The sequence below is a fragment of the Phascolarctos cinereus genome, unplaced genomic scaffold (genome assembly GCF_003287225.1).
Source record: "Phascolarctos cinereus isolate Bilbo 61053 unplaced genomic scaffold, phaCin_HiC Scaffold_726;HRSCAF=1367, whole genome shotgun sequence".
Classification (NCBI taxonomy): Eukaryota; Metazoa; Chordata; class Mammalia; order Diprotodontia; family Phascolarctidae; genus Phascolarctos; species Phascolarctos cinereus.
Window position 1 is genome coordinate 389,264,096 of NW_027556098.1, and position 21,697 is coordinate 389,285,792.

At 45.0% G+C, this 21,697-nt stretch overlaps 3 protein-coding genes across 6 annotated transcripts in view; 2 read left to right on the forward strand and 1 right to left on the reverse strand.

The window, feature by feature from the left end:
* The first annotated feature begins 697 nt into the window (after nucleotides 1-697).
* On the forward strand, nucleotides 698-5,975 carry NPPB (natriuretic peptide B). The gene is made up of 5 exons (XM_020979583.2): nucleotides 698-703; nucleotides 3,053-3,160; nucleotides 3,283-3,516; nucleotides 3,921-4,176; nucleotides 5,778-5,975. Exons 1-5 carry the CDS (start codon nucleotides 698-700, stop codon nucleotides 5,792-5,794), a joined length of 621 nt encoding a protein of 206 aa, XP_020835242.2. The 3' UTR covers nucleotides 5,795-5,975.
* An 8,110-nt stretch (nucleotides 5,976-14,085) lies between these two features.
* On the forward strand, nucleotides 14,086-14,718 carry NPPA (natriuretic peptide A). The gene is made up of 2 exons (XM_020972050.2): nucleotides 14,086-14,196; nucleotides 14,334-14,718. Exons 1-2 carry the CDS (start codon nucleotides 14,086-14,088, stop codon nucleotides 14,694-14,696), a joined length of 474 nt encoding a protein of 157 aa, XP_020827709.1. The 3' UTR covers nucleotides 14,697-14,718.
* Nucleotides 14,719-18,191: 3,473 nt separating this feature from the next.
* Nucleotides 18,192-21,697, reverse strand: part of CLCN6 (chloride voltage-gated channel 6) — a 33,359-nt gene continuing 29,853 nt past the window's right edge. For 2 of the 4 annotated variants that reach the window (XM_078145674.1, XM_020973691.2), the window contains one exon: nucleotides 18,192-19,148. In XM_078145674.1, coding sequence (XP_078001800.1) covers nucleotides 19,005-19,148 — 144 coding nt within the window. In that variant the 3' untranslated portion in view covers nucleotides 18,192-19,004. Of the gene's footprint in view, nucleotides 21,435-21,697 lie in introns of all 4 variants that reach the window. The other 2 variants (XR_002321907.2, XM_020973697.1) reach the window with 2 other exon arrangements.

Sequence of the window (21,697 nt, forward strand, 5' to 3'; positions counted from 1 at the left end):
TCCATCACAATCATATACCATAACTTGTTCAGCCATTCCCCAATGGATGGGCATCCCCTCAATTTCCAGTTCTTTGCCACCACAAAAGGAGCTGCTATAAATAATTTAGTACTTATAGGTCTTTTCCCCACAAAGTAATTTTAGAAGAGAAAATAGTAATAATTCAAAGGGGGTGGTCAGAAAAGACTTTGTAAAGGAGCTGAACTTGAACTCATCCACCTTTGATGTCCATCTTTCATTCACCTTTCACCTGTGGCTCCAAGAAGCTGTAGCACGCTCAGCAGCCACACCCCATAAACCATTCTGGCAGTTAGGCTAAACCAGGTTGAAGGTAACCAACAGGCCTCAAACCCACCTGTGAGTTAGGGGGTTGTCTACCTGAAGCATGTGAAGACTTCCCCCCCAGTGGAATGGATGGATGAGAACAGTTTGTTCCGATGACCATGAAGGCAGCTGAAGCATGTGCTGTGGCGTGCTTAGAGTTTGGTCAGACACGAAGATGACAAGGTCATCCACTGCATCCCAGGCCATTGCCAATCATCCAGACTTTCATCTTTCCATTGGGCTGTGATGACTCTGGAAGAGAGAGTGAGCGGCAAGTCAAGACAGAGCTCTGTGATGTCATTTGTCCTCTTCAAAAGGAAGGGTGAACAACAGCACCTGGGCTCAGTTTGATAGGAGCCAAGGATTCCAAGATATGGAGGTGAGGGGTGAAGACATCCTAGACATGGGAGACAGGTTGTGCAAAGGCAGGGAAATGGGGGATGGCATATTGAGTTCAAGGAACAGTTAATAGGCCAATATTGACTGTAAGTAAAATACATGAAGGTAAATGATATGAAATAAATCTTTAAATTTAGATGGGAACCAGATTTTGGAAAGCTTTACATGCCAGTATAAAGAGTTAATACTTTATCCTAGATGCAATGGGAAGCCACTACAGATACTTGGAGGACATTCTTTTTTTTTTGGGGGGGGAGGCAATCAGGGTTAAGTGACTTGTCCAGGGTCACACAGCTAGTAAGTGTCAAGTGTCTGAGGCCAGATTTGAACTCAGGTCCTCCTGACTCCAAGGCTGGAGCTTTATCCACGGGGCCACCTAGCTGCCCCATTGGAGGACATTCTTGCTTAACTGGTAGGAGATGGATGATAATCCAGCAAAGCAGACAGATGGAGTGGTCAGAAGAACCAAATCAGAACAGTGTCACAGAAACCAAGGGAACATGAGTATCTAGGAGAAGGACATTGTTGACAGTGTCAAAAGCTGTGAAGATGTCAATTAGAATGAGGACTGAGAAAAGAGCATTGGATTTAACAGTTATGAAATCAATGGTAAGTGTAGGAGAACAAAAGTTATCCATAAAATATTTTTAAAAATAAATCATTGGTATACCCCCAAGGAAGTAAAATTTCCAATTCTAGATCTTTGAGATTACAAAAGAGGAGAAAAGGGTCTGAACTAGGGTTTCAGTGGAAAGGTAACACAGATATGAGAGATATTTCGGAGGTAGAATTGATGGAACATGGCAACTTATGAGGGAAACTTCTTGTTTATGCCTATTTGTGATGAAAGTTTTTTTTTCCTTTTTTGTTCAGTTGGAGAGAGAAGGAGGTGGATACAGAAAAAATGCTTTTTAAAAAAGGAATCTCGCAACTGATAAGTCAACAAGCATTTCTTAAGCACCTGCTACATGCCAGGCATTGTGCTGAGCACTTAGCAGAGAAAGGCAAAACGCAGACTTTGCTCTCAAGGAGTTCACAATCTAATAGGGAAGACAATTGCAAACAATTATGTACAAACTAGATATATACAGGGTAAACTGGAGATAAATTCAAAGGGAAGACGCTTAGATTAAGGAGGACTGGGAGAGGGGATTAGGAAAAGGAAAGCGTCAACAATGATTCCAAATCCAGTGCTCTTTGCACTCCACCATACATAGAAGGTATAGGAGTGATTTTGTCCCTCATTTTTGCTTTTCAAAATTCCAGAGTAATAAATTATATCCCTTAAGGGATGGTGCAACAGTCCAAAGATTACCTATGGGAGTGATGTTGTAGAATCAGAATGCAAATTCTGAAAAACTCACATCTGTACCTGTGGCGATGAGGAGGGGAAGTGATCTGGCATGAGACCACCTTCCTGTCTTCTGTGGCCATCCACTACTGGGATTTATTTGCTGCTTAACTAGGTTCCGCAATACGACACAGTTCAGGAGGGTTATGTGTATTTGCGGTGAATATACGTAGGATCACTGAGAAATAGGTCGCCAGCACCGTGGACAGCGGCAGAAGGCCCAATTCCAGAGGGCCATAGCGCTGGATATGACAAGATAACGGGCAGGCCGGACCAGAGAGATTTGAGAGAAAAATCGGTACGGGTGTGTGCGTGCGTGTGTGTGTGTGTGTGGACGGGGGGGGGAGGGGGTGTAACTAGTTCCTGACCAGAGTGGCCACTCCATCCATTTCCTTGAAGCGGGAAGCAGACTTCATAGGGCAGGGGGAGTGAAGGTGTGCGGGAGGTGGTTGGAAGAGCAGACGATGTGAAGAATTTGGTCTGCTCTTGGTCAGTTTCTCTTTTGGCACTTTTACCTTCTTCCCCGGAGGGCGTCTCCTTCCAAATACTTTCCCTCACCCCGTCTCCAGTGAAGTTCCTCTCAGTTAAGTTTTGTAGGATCCTTGAAAGAGGAAACAGGCGTTTTGGAGTTAGTGGGAGGCTAGAGGTGTGCTGAGCGGGAGGACTAAGCACCCGCTCCTAGTCCCATACCTGAATTCTCTTCTCCTTCTCCATCCAAGAGAGGAGGCTTCACTGTCTGTTGTGCCTGTCTGTGTTGGGATGGGGTGTCCCTCGGGCTTCCTTGCCCTTGAGAAATTTATGCGGAAGAGGACAGAAAAGAATGCTTCTTTTTTTTTCCTCCCAAATTTCCAAATCCTGGGAGTCTGTCTCCTCTTTCCACTTCTCTCCCTAGTTCTATCCACCCCATCCGTCCTAGCCTGTTTCTATACAAGGCTATCCCTCTCTCACCGGTCTTTCACTCCCACCCCCTACATTCAGCTGAGACCCGAGTTAGGAAGAAAAGGCGGGAGGCGTGGAAGGGGCGGGGGGCGGGCAGTGCATAGACTGCGTGAGACGGTGGAGGCGCATTCTCGGGCCTTGAGCTCAGTGAGGTCGGAATGTGGCTGATAAGTCCGAGATAACCCTGGGACCAGGAAGGGCAGGGGCAAGGCAAGGCAGGGCTCTGCTTCCAGCCACTGGGGATAAATAGCGACTGACCCAGCGAATAGCCAGAGAAAGCCAGAAGGGCAGAGAGAGGAAAGGAGGAGCAGCAGCGTCGGCGACAGCAGCAGCAGCAGCAGCCCGAGGTTTCTCCTTCGCCCTCCAGCCCACTTCTTCCAAAACATGGACTCCAGAAAGCGCTGCCCAGCATCTTTCTGCTACTGCTCCTTCTGCAGCTCCAGGGCAGCTTTTCCCATCCCCTAGACGGACCTCGCCAGGCCCGGGAGCTAACCGGGGTCCAGGTGAGCACAGCAGATGTTCTATGGGTCAGCTGGCAAAAGGGAAATATGAGTCTGCCTCCCATTCCCACCCCCTCCCTCCGAGAGTTCTTCAGAAACCCTGGGAAGTGATGGGTAGGGCTGAGATTGGGAGCATGAGGGCGAACCTCTCGATGTGCGCGCAGCTCCCCACTTCTCCCTCCCTACTAAGGGGTTTCCGAAAGAATCAATAGAGACTGACGAAGCCTACAAGCCGCCCAAAGGCAGTAGAAGGGCCCCTGAGCAGTGCGAATTACCCTAGATTTTTAAGGTCTTATTGAGTGCACTGGGCGCCGGCGGGAGCTTGGGGAGGGGACGGGAAGAACTGATTTGCAAGGGAGTTCACAATTCTTGCTATGCTGTTTCCTTTACTCCCACTAACCTTCTAGGAACTGCTGTACCGACTAAGAGACCAGATCTCAGCTCTGGAGGAGCTGGAGACGGCGGAGCAAGAAGAGACCCCGGGGGAAGTCTGGGAGAACAAAAAGCCTGAACACCGACCGGTGCCAGAGGGCAGCCGGAGCGATAGGGTCCTCTCCTTCCAGGCCCTGCGTGGTTTGCAAAGCCCCAAACTGATGCGGGAATCAGGCTGCTTTGGCAGGAGGCTGGACAGAATTGGCTCTCTCAGCAGCCTGGGGTGCAATGGTAAACTGACACCTTTTCTCCTGCCTTGTCTCTCTTCTGGCTTAACATCACCCCGCTGCCCCCCCCCCCCAGTCATACAAGGCCTTCTTCTCAAGTAGTCAGTGTAACACTTAAACTCTGTCTCATTTCCAGACTTAGTGACCAGGGAACAGAATTGGGGGTGGAGGAGTCCTGTAGAGGAACCAAGGTCACAAGAACGCCATTCTGAGACACTTAGCATGTCCCCTCCCTTAAGGCTGGAACAAAAGAGAAAGAGTGAGCTCAGGGGACTGCCCTATTCCCTGGGGAACAGCAGAGGCTGACAGCAAAGATGCCAGAGAAGCTACATGGGGAGGAGGAATCCCAGGGATATATTCCTGTAGCCACTTTTTTATTTATTTGGCTTTTAATTTTTTTTCCTTTCTTCATGATCAACTGACTATGGAGTTCCCCTCACTGGGAGGGCACAGGGTTAAGAGGAATACATGCTCAGGGTCATTTGAAAGAGGCCCCTCTCTGACCCCAGAGACCCACATTCTAGTCCTAAGTCTTTCCTGTCCAAATTTAGAAAAGCTCCCTGTATGTAGCATGGGAGTTGCTGTTGGCACAGCAACACTGCCTTATCACATGACCATTTTCTTTTATCATTGCCTTTTTCATGGACCAGGGGAAAGATCCCTGGATATGGAGTCTGGGGCCTGAGTTCAAATTCCAGCCCCTCTCCATTTGTGACTTTTTTTTTTTTTTTAGCAGATCACTTAACTTTTTCGTGCCTCATCTGTTTCTTCATCTGTAAAATGAGAGGGTTAGACTCAATGGCCTCTGAGGCCCCTTACATCTTTGGACCCATGATTCCACAATCTGGCCAATGAAACATCCTCTGATCCCTTTTTAGTCTTCTCCTTTATTCGTTTGTATTTTAGGCCAATCACTGCCTTCACTTGACAGAGGCATTGTTCACCTCTACTAACAGCCCTTAGGGTTAAAGAGGCTGCAAAATTCTATTATTTCCATGATTCAGCCATCCAAGCTCCAAGTGTCCCAAATGCTAAATGGTTGAACTATTCTGTACTGGCAGCCCCTGCGGGGTAAAAAGTTTCACTCATCTTCTGCTTCCTAGTCATGCCCTCAAGTTTCTCACAGTTGCAAAGGCAGAAGATGAAATAATTTGTTGGAATGTTATTCCCATTTTGCAGTTAAGGAAACCCAGGCTCAGAGAGATTAAAAGACTAGAATGAGTAGCAGGAGGCCATGTAGTTTGGAGGCTATGACAGGAAAAGGAGTAAAGAAGGGGCAGGAGAGGCAGATTTCACCTTGATGCCAGAAGAAAAAAAAATTGCTAATTATCAGAGTTGTTCAAAATCCAAACGGGCTTCCTTTGGAAATAGTGAGTTTTCCTTTACCTTTAAGTAGAAACTTGATGTCCCTTTGTGGGGAGAGGATTCTTGCTCTGTTTGAATTAGCTGGTCACTGAGGTCTCTTCCTACTCTGAGAATCTATGATCCCATGAGATGATAAAACAAAACAAAACCCAGAGAGAAAAAAAACAAGAACCCTAGATTCTACTTCAGCTCTGAGCCTCCCTTGAATAACCTTATTTCTCTCTTTTTCTCCCCCAACAGTGTCAAGAAGGAATTAAGAAGTCCCAGCTGCCTACTTGCTAACATCTAATTCTTGCTGAGGCTTTTCCACCCCCTCAAAATGACTCCTATTTATTTTTATTTATTTATTTATTTATTTGGTTGTTTTGTATAAGCTGGTTTCTTACTTTTGAGCATGGAAAATTTATGAGTAAATAAAATCAACCTGATGTATTTTTATTTTGGAGCTATTATTCTTGGAGCATTAAAAAAAAAAAAATCCAACCCACCTACTTCCCTCTACCTGCCTGTATTTTATGGGAGATTATATCCTGGATAGGTAAAAGATGGGACAAGGAACTTCAGTTCAATTCAACAAGTGTATATTAAATGCCTGTTAGATGTTAGGTCCTGGGGTTACAAAGACAAAAGTGAAAGATCCATTCCTCAAGGGGCTCACCTTCCACTGAGGGAAACAACCTGTATACAGATAAATACAAAGCATCTGAATGGGTGGTAATGTGAGGATGCTAACATCCTGGTGTCGGGAGAATCTTGCGGAGCCCATGTCATGGGGTGGCTGGGTGGGGGCTTCTGAATGCCCTGGAATCAACAGAAACATCACAACCAGTCGAAATTTATTGGAAACTGCTTCAGGGAAGAGAGGGTGGGTTGGGCTAGGGAGCAAACCAGCTGTGTGGTGTGATGTTACATCCCCAAAGGTTCCCTAGCCCTACCAGTCTGCCACTGTTCCTGAAATGCCGCTGTCAGAATCATTCCCTTGGATCTGACGTCTCCAGAGAGCCTTCCTCCATATGTCAGAGGATGAAGGGGTGATAAAACAGAACTCACTATCCCATCCCCCTCTCCATCCCCCAAAAGCCCACTCCTCTTTCAGATTTCCCTGTTACTGTGGAGGGCACCACCATCCCCTCATCCAGACTTGAAACTAGGCATCATCCTGGACTCCTCACTCCCCACCCCCATATCCAATCTGCTGTCAAGTCCTGTCAATTTTACCTTCATAACATCTATAGGGTATATCTTTTTCTCTCCTCTGATTCTTGCCACCACCTTGGTGCAGGCCTTCCTTACCTCACTCCTGGACAATTGGAATAACTTGCTGGTTAGTCTCTCTCCACTCCAGCCCATCCTCTCTTTGTAAAGTGCTTTACAAATTTTAAAACTCTACAGAAATGTCAGCTATCCTAAATGGGTCCCCCACTATCCTCTCCCCACTCCTTAGACAGCAAGGAGGCTGGCCTCTGTAGAGGCTCTGACTCCCCAGTCCTAAAACTTCCCAGATAACAGCATGGTATGGTGGAAAGAGCACCGGGTTTGAAAGGATAAGGGTTTAAACACTGCTTTGGTCACTTCATTTTGGGGGACTTGGTTTCCTCTTCTATAAAATGCAACAACATGCAAACAAGTCTATACAAGACAAACAGGAAATAATTAAGAGAGAAAGCACTCAATGGGTTGGGGGCGGGGAGGTCCTTGGGAAGAGTGGAGTGGCAGAGCGGCAATCAAATCTTCTACAGGGCTGGTTTTTAAATGGGTCACCATGCAATTGCAGCTTGAATCTCGACTCCCCTAGCTGCTTGTCCTATTGCCAGCATTGCTCAAAAGAGGAGCTGGTAAATGATCTATCTTGACCCTTTGCAGCCTTAATTTTCCTGGAAAGATGATCTAGTTAATGGACCAACAAAAAGCCATGTTAGCAACAAGCCCTCAGCAACGGCATAGCTTTGGGTCAGCTCAGACCAATCCAGCTGGAGATTGCTTAACATTAAGTGGTGTGGCTCTGAAGTAAGACCTCAAGTGGGTTTGCCTGAGTCCTCCCTCTCTTCTAACTGATGCTGACTGGGACTTTCAAAAAAGAAATAGTGCCCATAGCCCATCTCTCCTGCTACTTCTCTGTTTCTGCTAAGTATGATATGGAAAGAGTCTCTTCTTTCAGCAAAATTGCATAATTGATACAATTTGTCTCTCAGGTTCAGTCCTCAGCCCTCTGCTCTTTTCTCTCTATAACATCCCCTCCCCACCTTAGAGATATGATTGATTCCCATGATCTCAGTTATCACCTTTGCAGGGAAGACCACAATCTCTATCTCCCCCTCTTCCTTTCCCTCTACCCCTCTTCCTCCCTCTTTTTTTGCTCTCCTCTTCTCTCCCTCACTTTCCTCTATCCTACTCTCCTTTCCTTTCCCTCCTCTCCCCTCTACTCCTCTCTTCTCCTTCTCTCCCCCTCTGTCTCTCTCCATCTCTCTGTCTCTCAACTTTTCTTCCCCTTCCTTGACTTCCCTCTCTGTCCCCCCTCCTCTAGCCCTACATTTTCAACTGTATTTCAACTTAGATATCCCTCAATGCCTCAGATAGAAAACTAAACTCTTCATCTCACCTCCAAAACCAGGTCCCCTTTCCCACATTCCTGTTTGGGTTGAGGAGTTTTAACATTTTGTTTGTTTGTCTCATGGATTCCTTTAGCAGTGTCTGGTGAAGCCTGTGAATAGCCTGTGAATCCTTTCTCAGAATCATATTTTTAAATGCATAAAATAAAATTCAGTGGATTATGAGGACATGTTACATGTGGGGGACACGTAGCATCCAAATATTAAAACAAATACACAGATGGCAGGTTAAGAACCTCTGTGCCAAAGGGTCATTCTTCTTCCAGTCACCCAGGTTTAAAACCACAGGTGACCTGGACTCTTTCCTCCCTAGAGTGGTACAGTTGCTAAACACCATTAATTCCTTACCTGCAATGCTTTAGATCAGGTCTTCCTCCCATCTTCCTAGATTGTTAAATCTAGGTCTCCCCTTCTGAGGGAGTGGTCTCCTCACTTTAAGACCTTCTCTTCTTCAACTCACTATGTGCCCCATGGCCAATATTATCTTCCTAAAATATAACTTTTATCATTCGATGATGTAGTGTAATGGAGAAAGCCTGAAGCCTTGGTCTTAATCAACCAATCGATCAACATTTATCAAGTGCCTACCATGTGCCAGGCACTGTGCTATATGCTTTTCATTCATTTTTCAGTCTTGTCTGACTCTCTGTGACCCCATTTGGGGTTTTCTTGGCAAAGATACTGGAGTGGTTGGCCATTTCTCTCTCCAGCTCATTTTACAGATGAGGAAACTGAGGCAAACAGGGTGAAGTGATTTGCCCAGGATTGCACAGCTAGTAAGTGTCTGAGGCCAGATTTCAACTCAGAAAGACTCCAGACCCAGCACTGTACACATTATGGTGCCACCTAGCTGCCCTGCTAAGTGCTAGAGACACAAAAAGAGGCAAAAGACAGTCCCTGCCTACAAGGAGCTCACTATCTAATGGCTCAAATCTGAGCTCTCCTTGCCAGTAGGGTGACCCCATAAGTCATTTCACCACTGGATCTCAGTTTCCTCATCTGTGAAATAAAGGGGGGAGGATGGATACTCCCTAAGGTCCCTTTCAGGACCAAATCTTATGTTACTCTCTTGCTCAAGAACCAATCGTGTGTGCCTATGGGACCAAGTCCTAAGAGACTCCTTCATAGCTTATGGCATTAGAACTGAAAGGGCCCTCAGAGTTCATGGGGTCCAACACCCTAATTTTACAGAAGAGGAAACTGAGGCCAGAGAGGTGAAGAGGTTTGTCTAAGGTCATATGGATATTTTCAGGGCCCTCTCCAGTCTGGCACCCACCCTACTTATTACCTAGAAGCAGCTAGGTGGTGAAGTGGACACCTGGGTCAAATTCAATTGCAGACACTTACTAAATGTGTGACCCTGAGTGATTCACTTCTCCTCGATCTGCTTCAGTTTTTTTACCTGTACAATGGGGATAAAAATAACATCTACCTCCCAGAGTTAAGTGCTTTGCAAACTCTTAAACACTATATAAATGCTAGCTAGTTAGCTACTTATGTAACTTTATTCAACCTCTCCTTCAGGCAGGCCCTCTCAAATACATCAAGCTCAAGGTAGGTTTCACTGGAAGGATAAGTAGGGGCAGAATGAAGGGACCAGGCTAAGGAATGAAGCCCTTCTTTAATAGGCTAGTAGAGTAACCCAGGTTCCAATGGCAGTACTCACTGTAGATAGCTGAAGGATGGGGAAAGAAGTTGAATGTCTCAAGCCTTCTATAGTTGGCCCATCCCTGGCTCCTGGTCCCCTGCTCTATTCTGTAGCTGCTTTCCCATTTCACCAAGAGATTGGGGGTGAGGAAGGAATATATGCAGCCCCTGAATTCTCAAAAAAGAGGCTTTGTCCATTTCCCTCCATTCCCCCGTAGGCCACAACATTCACTTAACATTCATCAAGTGCTTATTGTGTAATTTCTTCCTTAGTCCTGTAGGGGACGCCACATACCCATGGGAGGCAATGAAGGTATGGTGGAAAGAGCACTAGATTTAGAGACATCAGGTATGGATGAAAGTCTCGGTTCTGCCGCTCGATTCAAGCTTGGACTTACTTCTCTGGACCTCAATTTTCTCATCTGTGAAGTGGAGATAGTAACACTTCCCCTGTTCACTTCAAAGGGTAGTTCTTAGAACCAAAGAATCTCAGAATTCACAGGACTCTTGAGAAGACACCATCTAGTCTAATATATACCTATTCTGTAAAATGGGTCTGAGGACTGGGTTCAAATCCTGCCTGTATGGCATGGACAAATCACTTACCTGCCATGTGTCTGAGTTTTCCTCAACTATAAAATGAGGAGTTGGCCCCAATGATCTCTGAACCTATCTATTATCTCTACAACATTCCTGACTAGTAAGTGCTCATACAGCTTTTGCTTAAAGACTTCTATGGAGGTATTGAGGTATTGGGGTAGGGGATGGTGTTTGAGGTTGTTCTGGAAGGATGGGTAGGACTGAGGGTGAAGTGGGCGTCTTTCAGACACAGCCAAAAATGAGGAGTAACAGCAAAGGTGTGTTTGAGACATAGGAAGTCCAGTGAGCCCAGTCTGGCTGGGGTGTAGTACAGTGTGAAAAGGGGATCGTATGTGGATTTTGATTATTTGTGCTCTCCCTGCCCCTTGTGCTAATAAACAATCAACAGCTGGGCTGTAAATCAAATGTTCATGGTAACAATGCAAGACAAGCCACTTAACCTCTCTGTATCTCAGTTTCCTCATCTGTAACATTTGGAAATTGGATGAGATAATACCTAAGGTCTGTTCCAGATCTTAATCCAAAAATCCTCTGCAAACTTGCTGTCTTTCCACATACTATCTCTGAGAGAGGAAAGAAGGCTTCAGTAAAAAAGAAGCTGGATTCTGAATCTTTTCCTCTGGAACCTTGGACAGTGACTTCCGCTTTTATCCAAGAATGCCTGCAAAAGTGGCTGGGGGTGGGGTGGGGCAGGGAGGTAGGAAAAAGGAGACAGCCAGACGAATGCCATTTCTGGTATGCCATTTGCCAAGATAACACCCACATCAGAGGGCTGTCTCGGAAGGGCAAGGACAGGGCAAGCTGACATGCTTAGAAAGAATTACTTCTCGGAAACATAGCTTCTTGTCAAACTAGTGTTACTAAAAATAACCTGACATGCACTTAGGACTTGAGTCATGCAGGATCATCAGGAGAATGTTGATTTGCTCTACTAAATTCCAACTCACAATGGCTCAGTATCGTATTCTTCATCAATGGGGGTCTAGGTGGATTGAGTGTTGAACTTGGAGTCAGGATGATCTGAGTTCAAGTTCTGCCTTAAGCATTTACTAACTGTGGGACACTGGATAAGTCACTTCACTTTCTCTGCTTCAGATTCCTCATCTGTAAAATGGGGAAAATAATAACACCTACTTCTCAGGGTTGTTGTGCGGAATTAAATAAAATAATTTAACATGCAGAACACTTTGCAAACCTTAAAGCATCAAACACATGTTAGTCATTATCCTCCTCTTCCTCCTCTTCATCATCTTCCAAAGCCCTGAAACCCACTGACCAAGAAATATTTCTGATGATCATAGTAATTAGATTCAATCTTTATTAGAAAAAAAACATTAGATTTCATCAAGAAACAGGATATTTAGCCTGGAGGAGAGAATAAAGTTCAGGAAGACATGGCGATTATCTTCTGGCATTTGAGGGATTAGTCTCATTCCCAAGAGCAGAACCAGGAATGACGGCTGTAAGCTGCAGTGAGGAAGATTTAAGTTTAATACCAGAAAAACTTCACAACAATTGAAGTTGTCTGAAAATGGAATGGACTGCTTCAGGTCTTCTGCTGAAACCTAGAGGATGGCTTTGCAAAGACAGTGGAAGTGAAGGCTTCTTTCATTCCAGCATGGGAAGGATTAGGGGGCCTCTGAAGTCCCTTCCAAATTTCAGGTTTTGTGACTCTTGTGATGCAAACAAGTTCAGAGTACCTAACTGAACTGGTCACAGTGTTCCCTGAGAAGCAGGGATGGGACAGGATTAGTTCTTCATTTTGTAAACAAATTAGCACCATGGAGAATTTCTCCAAGGCTTCCAAAGACCAGGAGTAAGAACAGAGTCAATCAGTTAACACGCTTTCAGACTATCCATGAAGCACGTATCAACGTGCTAGGTGTGTGAGTACATAAGGACTCCCCCTAGGAGGTTTACAGTCTAATAGAAGAAGGTAGGAAAGCCCACACAAAGGGAGGCAGCCATTGCAAAGGTGACAGAAGGACTGATGATGGTTAATTTTGGAACATGGCTCATATCAATCAAGGAGAATTTCTTGAAAGGAGGGGCATTATAGAGGAAATTTTTGTTCATGTGTGGGTTAGACTAGACGGTCTCTGAGGTCCGTTCCAACTCTGAAATTCTGTGATTTGGGCTACTGTGTTAAAGGTTCTAGACTCCCAAATCCCAAATCCCTAAACACATCTCATGTAAATTATCTCTCCCAATTCATAGTCTTCCTTAAATACACAGTGCTTTGCATATAGTAGTTGATTAATAAGTGCCTACTGAATTAAAGAGGCATCATGATATGGTGGACTTGGAGTCAGGAAGACCTGGGTTCAGATCTCACCTCAGACACTTACTACCTGTGTGACCCTGGGCAAGTCACTTTACTGTCTGCCACAGTTTCCTGATCTATACAATGAACATATTAGACTCACTGGTTTCTAATGCCCTTTCCCAATCTAAATCTATAAGCCTAGGAAGTGCTAATGTCTAGTACAATTCTCAAGAGTTTGTATAAATTCTATATTGATTGCACCTTGTTAGTCTTTGACAGAGAAACTAGGGTCCAAAGTTCTGTTGCTTGCCTGCACCAAGTGATGTGAGGTAGAGAAGCATCCAGGAGACTAGTACGTGCCACAAAGCCCTCTCCGCATTAACCAACCCCATTGACTTTTTTTTCCCCCCGGCAAGGCTAGAATTCAGTATGAGCTTCAGACTTCTGATTTAATAGCTTCTAGAATACCACATGGCAATGGAATGATGATGTTGGCTTTCTCTAGTTTCATAATCATCTCCATCAACACCTTACAAGAGGGAAAAGTGATGGAAGAGGAAGGCTATGTGTTGAGGGTGGTGAGTGGGGGATAGCAACTTCAGGAAAATATTCTCTGGTGTTGATATGTGGGAGCAGAATGCTTGGGATGTTTCTCCCATGGGATGTTTCTCACATTCTATCCTTGGTGCTGACTTTACAGTCTTTATGAAAAAAAACCAAAACTTCTGCTTTACTCAACCATTTGGAACTGTAGTCACAGTTGGGAGCCCACATGCAGGAGGAAGAATCTGAATTGAGTGAGAAAGGGCATAAAATCACCCAAGCATCTGGACTTGTGTCAGCTTGAACTCTTTCTCTAGGTTGGAGGTTGCCTGTAATTTCCTTCTTTCTTGTCCTTATTTGGACCTTCCAGCATCCGAGCAACAAGCTTGGGGAGAGATGGATCCTGGCCAGCCATCCTGTTTCCCTAAATTGTTTCCACAGCAAGGAAGCAAAGAATCCTGAGGCATCTTTGTGAGATAATCAAGGATTTTTTTTTTTTGGTTCCTCTCACACCTTCAAAGTGTGAAACCTCTTCAGTCAAATCAACAAGAATGTGACTCTTGCAGCCTAGGGTTCCTGAGGCTGTGACAACCGTTGAAGTGCAGAGGCCACCTCTACAATGAGGTTGTGACAGTCTGCACTGGACTGATAACTTTAAAAGGACATCTTCTCTTGGCTCCTCGCTCCAGTCCTTTATCACTGCAAGTGACAGAATGGGGAGGGGTACACCCCTTGGGCGGTCTCAGGGTGCTGTAGGGGGATATAAAAAGGCAAAGAGGCAGACTGGGAGGCATAAGAGAACAGGGTCAGAAGACCAAGAGCAGAGAGGAGAGAGAAGAGACAGCAAGTGTTTGACTGACTGAGATTGAAGACCAATCACAGCATGGGCTCCTTCACTACCATCTCCATCAGCATTCTCCTCCTTTTGACTTTGCAGCTTCAAGGTCGAACCAAAGCCAATCCTGTGTCTAATAATGACCTGGTGGATTTCAAGGTAGGACCAGAGAGAGGCTTGGCAGGGACAACAGCAATCAGGGGAGGTATTTTGGTATGGTGCTGATTTTTTTGGTCACTTTCTCCCAATGTAATGAACTCATCAACTCTTCTCTTTGTCCCCCTTTTTATTTTTAGAATTTGTTGGACCGCCTGGAGGACAAGATACCTTTAGAAGACGAGGTCATGGCCTCACAAGGACTTAATGAGCAGAATGAAGAGGCTGAGGAAGCACTCAGCCCCCTCTCTTCCTGGAGTGAGGAAGTCAGCCCAGCCCAGCGAGAGGCAGCTTTCAACCGGGGTACTTGGGAGCAATCTGAGAGATCTGCCCTCCTGAAGAACAAGCTTCGGGCACTCTTGACTTCTCCTCGAAGTCTGAGGAGGTCTTCCAGCTGCTTTGGGGGCAGGATTGACAGAATAGGAGCCCAAAGTGGACTTGGTTGCAACAGTTTTAGGGTAAGGAGATATGAGAATGGGATAAGGAGGAAAGAAGTCTTATAGCTATGCTAATACTCAAGCAGAGGTAGAGGGGCTCACTACCAAGTGAAATTCCCAGCAGACACAGGGACTAGATTCTTACTCCCTTTGAAATATATGACTCTTACCTTTGGGAGTATCTGTAGCTACAGTATGTTTAGGAAGCTGTAACAATCATGCTTGATTCTCCAAAGGGGTGAGTGTCCCCCGATGTATTAGAGAATTAAAACTTCCATAGAATCACATTGTTTTATAATGTGAGTGGCTTCAACATATTTTCCTTTCCAGAGTTATAAAATTGAAGGGTCAAATAGAATGGGTTGTTGGTGGTGGTCCTTCATTTTTGAAGAGGACCAATGACATCATGATGGAAAATAAGTAGATGATAAGGTAAAATACTGGATGATAGGCGATGTCTTGACTTGCTTGTGAAGTGAATTTAAGTGAGGCAGAGTTGCACTACATCGTCAGCCTCACTCTCTTTTCCAGAGTCATTGAAGTCCAGAATAAAATAGAATGGATAAGGATTTCTTTAATCACCCTTTATAGTCTGAACTGTCCACTAGCTCTGGAAGCCACTTTAATATGCTAGGGAAAAGAAGCAGTTCAAGAGATTAAGGATAAAGGGTCTTAGTTCTTTTCCCATTTTATACCTGCCATCCACTCCAATCTCACGTTGCCTTCTGTAGGTGGTCTAGCCAGGATATTGCTAACCATATATGTCTGTCTTCTCTTTATAGTTCTGAAGATAATGCACAAAGAGGAAAACATGTGCTGGACCCAGTCAGATCCACAGAAGCTTCAAATCCTTTGGGACTTTGGCTTTATTTTGTCCATTTGTTGTCAGCCAACTGGGCTTTGAATGCGCTCCTGGTTCAAGCTACAGCTTTCTTTGCCATTTCACAAATACAATTTTGAATGTAGACAAAGTGGTGTGATGGTGGCTTTTGCCCCTTCATTAAATCTGAGTTTAAATCCTAAGCAGTTCAAGGACGAATAAATTTCAGCACCATGGACAGAAACAGTCGCGGCCGGTGTGATTCTTTATTTTCTAGGGAAAAAGAGTGGGGGATTCAGGTCTATTCCAGCTACTATATTGTCAGATAGTAAAAAAAAAAAAATTCTTTCTTTAAAAAAAAAATCAATTAGCTAAAGAGTCGCCTCTCATCGAATCTGAAGGCAAAGAAAAGCATAATGGCTATTTGTTTAGACAGATTCGAATGCCGTTTTTCTCCTGTTGTGGCTAATATAGTTCGTGTCTATCATTGTGTGGTTTTTCCTTCCCGCGCAATTCTTATCAAGTTTTTTTTTTTTACATACAAGTTTTGGGGCACGTGTTTCTAATGAGGCAATGCTAGGGGCTAAATAAACATCAGGTATGCTTCACAGAAGCTGACTGCAGGGGTTGGTCTGGCTTGGCACTATTTTCAGGTATTTGAACTAGAACTGAAGGCAGAATAAAAGAATAAAAACGAGTTTCATTTGGGTGCTCTGATCAAGTGTAAATGAGGTTTTAAAAAGGCTTACAAACCTCTTGGATTTTAACATCTAAACGTTAAAATATAATCACTATTCCCTTAATGAGGGATCTAGGTGGCTGAATTATTAGGCTCTAACAAGAGTTTGCAGCATACCCTTGAGGAAGGTGCAACTTTATCATGCTTTTACTGCCCCATGGAATCCTTGTAAATTAACAGGAGTTTCTCAGGCAGAAGACAGTGGCTGAAGACATGGGTTAGCACCCTTGTTCTCAGTAATTACAGGAAATTTGGAGGAAAAAAAAAGGATAAAAAAATACAGTAGCCATTAGTCTCAGTGCTGGATGGAAGAGAAAGACAGGACAGGGTATGGTGAGCTATCCTATTTACTTCATCATGGAAGACCACGAGCACTTAGGACTAGGAGGGCCAAGAGCAGAGGCTGCTGTCAGGAACAAGGCCCTTTCCAATTCATTATTGAATAGGACACTGACTAGGATTAGCTGGAAGCTTACCACCTCCCAGTGATACCAATACTACCCAACTGGGAAAAGCACCACACTGCTTCGGTACAAAGTAGAAAAGGTCCCGCGTGAAAAGAACTTCAGGGTAATAAAAACTTTGAATAGCTCTCAAGAGGTGGTGGGATTTCCATCTTGTCACAGACGACTTGGGCATTCATGTACCTAAGGAGTCAGTCAGATGATCACTTCCTCGACCTTGGGGAAATGACAAAGTGTTCTCTATGAAATGACGTGGCTAGGTGCCAGGATCCCTAATGTCCTTGCCAGCTCTCCATTCTCCTGTCCACTGATGTCCTTTGCTGCTCTGAGTTTTTCACCTCAGGTTTATTGGCTATTGGTTCTGAAGGCCATAACCTCTCTCACGATAATTCATCCAGCTTTTCAGATGCCACCAGTGAGACAGCAGAGCAAACATATTCATCTTAAAATTCATATATGTGCTTTCATAATCAGGTCTGCCAGAATGAATCCTACTGTACACTCTTAAGGACTAATGAAATACACTGACACCCATACTCCCTGCCTACCTTTCTCATGCCTTTTGTTTTTTCATAGGAATACATGGGGTTAATTCCTAAGCATTTTGGCTATAGAAAGACAATTAGGATCTTTGAGGTTCCTGACACAAAAAGCAATTGATACAGGGGCTGGCCAAGCATTTGTAAACACACTGAGGGATATTCTAACTGTGACACAAATAAAATCTTGGTGTCCTTCTGACTTAAGTCACAAGAAATTCAGTTGTCAACATGTCCCAGTGGGAAGAAGCTAGAAGTCAACAGAGGCTATCAAACTTCAGGAATGATGATAATAAGAGGCTGTAAATCGACACAAACTGATCCTCAAATATGAGTACACCCTGAAGAGAGCTCCTGGGACAGATACAATACATCTGGCAGAGTACCAAGTCTATATTATCCCACTTCATTTGATCGATTCTTTTGTGAAGGCAAACTAGGCCATCTTTTGCCTCAGTTTTAACCTAGCCATTGATCACTGAATGGGTGTTGTCTTAGACCAACTGAGACCAGGGAAAGAACTTAGCTTAAAAAGGCCAAGGTTGGGGCAGCTAGGTGGCACAGTGGATAGAGCTCTGGCCTTGGAGTCAGGACCTCCTGAGTTCAAATCTAGCCTCAGTCAATTGACACTTACTAGCTGTGTGACCTTGGGCAAGTCACTTAATCCCAACTGCCTAAGCAAAAAAACCAAAACAAGAACAAAAAAAGAAGAAAAAAAGGCCAAGGTCTTCCACTGTGTCCCAGGCCATCGCCAGTCATCTTGACCTATGTATTGCCACTGAACTCTGGTGACTCTGGAGGAAACAGTGAGGCTGATGACCTTGCACAGCTCTGCCTCACTTAAATCCAATTCACTTGCAAGTCAAGACATCATGCTCCTGATGTCATTGGTCCTCTTTGAGAATGAAGGATGGATGACAGCAATAATCCTAGATTCATAATTTTTATGTACTGACTACAAAGGGAAAAGACGATTAAAAAACATCACGGAAACTGGAGTGAAGGACACAGACAAGGACATTTTATTCTCAGACATGTTATGGTTACAATGAGGACTTCCAAGTGCTAAAAGTTCAAACAAAAATATTTTTTGTACAAATTAAAAAAAATACTATATACACAATGGAATTAGCTTACATTATTTTATAAACAAACAGTGCAAACAGGAAAAAAATGTTACCACTGAAATGACTGTTGCAAGGCAATACTGCACATCAACACTGCACAGGTTCTCAGGAGGGGCCCCAGAAGCCCTTTCCCTAAGACTGTTCCATGGATGGGCGCATGGCATTGCTTAGATCTGCATCAGAACAGCATCACAGACAGCAATATCCAGAAACACAATTTCATTTAGCTACCAGCTCTAAGAAACTGTTAGTTAAAATAAGCAAATGATCTGATTACGTCATCAGTCAGGGAGCGTGGCTTCATTATTTGTCCTCCTTCCATGTTCAGTGAGTGAAAATCTTGGAAGTGGGGAATTTTGGAATGTCATGTTGGGGATAAAAGCCAAAGAAATATCCTCTTACACTGTGGTGCTTATGTTAAGGTGCCAGTCCGCATAGCCTGCAGTGCCCGGAGGCTGCACTGAAGGTGTAAAATGCTGGTTTCTTTTACAGAACAGATGCTTGATGGGGATTTGAAGTCATGAGATTCACATTCCATCTTTCACAGGCGGAAAAGCCGCTGCCTTCAGGCTTTCAAGAAAGGGATGATACAAAGACATCAAGTCAGGAAAAGGAACGCAAGGCCCCAGAGGGCTCTGGGCCCCTCGTGGTCTGGCGTTCTCCATGAACAATGATCTTGTTTTGCTCAGACTCCGCCATCATTTGCTTCGAGGCCACAGTGATTGCAGAAAAACCTTTCCTGGTAGTGTGTAATCCCATACTCTGACAGTCTGCGCACTGGGATGGGAAATTCCTTGGAGTAGCCTCCAGACGTGGCCATATGGATCTGCTGTCCAGATGAGAAGACAGACTTAAAGAAGAACTTGTCACGTTAGTTGTGAGAGACAGATGGGAAGGAAAAACGTAAGGGCAGAACACCTGTTCAATAGGGTACAATTCTCCTAGTTTGTGCAGACATTGTGGTGCAAAAGGTTTCCAAAGCTCTTGGTAATTCTTAACGAGATTTAAAAAAATGAAAAAAAGAAAACGCAAACTATCATGTTACTACAGCATCTGGACTCGCATGTGTTAAAACGGTGGCGGCCACAGCAGTTAGCTGAATTCACAATCAGACGGAGATACCCAGTTTAGAGGGATCCGGCATTTTGGTCCCGGAAATTTCCTGGATGGCGGGGAATCTCTTCTCCACTGAATCCAGAAAAAGTGAGTAATTTAGAAACAAGTTATAGTAATTTTGGTCAAAATGATAAAGAACCTTGGGCAGCGTGAATCCCAGTCAGGTGCACAAGACTCACAAGAACACCTTCTCTTGAGGAAAATTCACTTTCAAATGTGCTGATTTTAAGCCAGGACTGACCCTACCTCCCAAACCGGAGCAGTGTCTACCATGTGAACCTCAGCCCAAGGCCCCACAGCAGTGACAGAGGGAGACAGGAGCTGAAGCAAGCCCTCAACCCACCTTCAAGGAAGGAGGAAAAAACTAAGACATCAGAGGATGCCATTCATGATAGCTTGGGTCAAAGAAAACATGAGCATCAAGTGGGCAGTTAGATGGGGAGGAAATGGCTGAAAGGCAGCAGCAGAGGTAAAAGAGAGGGCCTGGCCACCAATGCCTGACTTCATCACGTGCCGTGCTCAGAGAAGGAGCTACTTCAGTGGAACTGGAATAAGCAACAGCCACTGGAGGAGATAACGCTACCTGCTTTGTATAATGCCCTCAACCCAAAGCTTAAAAGAGAAGCTGCAGTTTATGCGCTATCAGGGAGGGAGCGACATCTGGGTGACCTCTCTCTATCCGCACTACCAGCAGAAGAACTCGGGGCAAAGTGAGGACCACAGAGCCTGTGGGAACAAGGCTGGGGAGGACATGGCGGGGCACATCTGATCCAGAGCTCCTCAGCCCTCAGTGGGAGGACGGGTCTCACCTTTCATTTCTCTGACTCAACGCACACCTGGGAACGGTCAGGAGGGAAGGTACTCAGCCCATGTAAGTTTCTGCCATCATGTAAAAATGCTACAGAATTTCAGACTGAAGTGAGACAATCTGACCCCAGCGTGCCCTGCTCTCAAGTAACTTTGGGTGATGCTAAATTCCTCTGGGCTGCTTCACCAAGGAAGCTGATGGAGCTAAAGATTCTTCTGCTTAGTTATCTTTGGAGAGGAAAAGGGGTCTGAGAGAATCTCATCTACTAGCTTCACACAGGCAGGGCGAGACTAAATCGTTAAGCGGCCAAAGGCCACTGAAAACACGGAGAGTGGAGGGGACCCATCAGACGATGCGCCAGGAGAAGCTCTGCCCCTACACGGACTCCTGGCTGAGGGCATGCATACACTGACATCCTCGCTGTGAGATTAACCCCTTTCTAATACCAGGACTAAGGCTCTAATTCACTGTGCTTCTGGAATGTGCTAGCAACAAACACAAGCCCAGGGCCCCCAGGAGAACACTTGCTGACCCCAAGGAAGCATGAAAGTGGTCTTTAAAAACTAAAGAGAAGATGACCAAGTTAGAACTTTCTGTAAGGTTCTCCCTTCCTCAAACTAGTAACTCACTTAATTTTACAGCTGGCAGTATGACAGTGCCTGCCGACGCCAAAATCCCCTTTCCTCAACTAAGGCATCAGCTGTAGAAGGAAAGCTGCAATGAGGAGTGCACGGGATGAAATGCTCTAAGCTTCCTCCTCTAGTGGGTAGGACGTGTGAACTTCTGGTCCCCAGGTAGAGCTGAAGGAAGAGCCGGGGGTCTGTGCAAACATCTGATGGTAAGGAGGACAGCAGAGGGGCAGGAGAAGATACCAGCCAGGGGAAGGCTCTTTGCTAGGCAGCATCTCCGCTGTTACTGAAAACCCCTCACATCTCTGACCAGCAAAATGTCTGACAACTCCAGCTTTGCGTGCATGTGGGTGAAACCGACTGGTGAATCCTCCGCGCCCTGGGAGAGCTGAGGTCCAGGGCGGAATGGAAAGGAGTCACCCTGCAGCTCTCCCCAGGAGAGGAAAGGCTGCCTTGTAGCTGGAGGGGGAGTCGGTGAGGGTCACATGGTCTGATAGTGCTGTCTTAGTCTTCCTTGGAGAAATTCATAGGTCAGGTTGTGCCGGGTAATAATCCCAACAATCTGATGAGGAAAGAAAAAAGACCCAAAATCATGTGTGAGGAATTCACAGATAAGTAGTATAAAATGACAACAGTCTGCTTGGCCAGAATAAACTGGGGAGAGGGAGCTGCTGCCACTGCTAATAACAATACCAATTACAGCATCGTGCACTTGTCCGGCACTTCACGGTTTCCAATATGCTTCCTCTCGTTCGATCCCTAGCCCTCTCAGATAATGAAATGCTTTTTTTATAATAACGATAACAGTCTAAAGGCATGCTCATT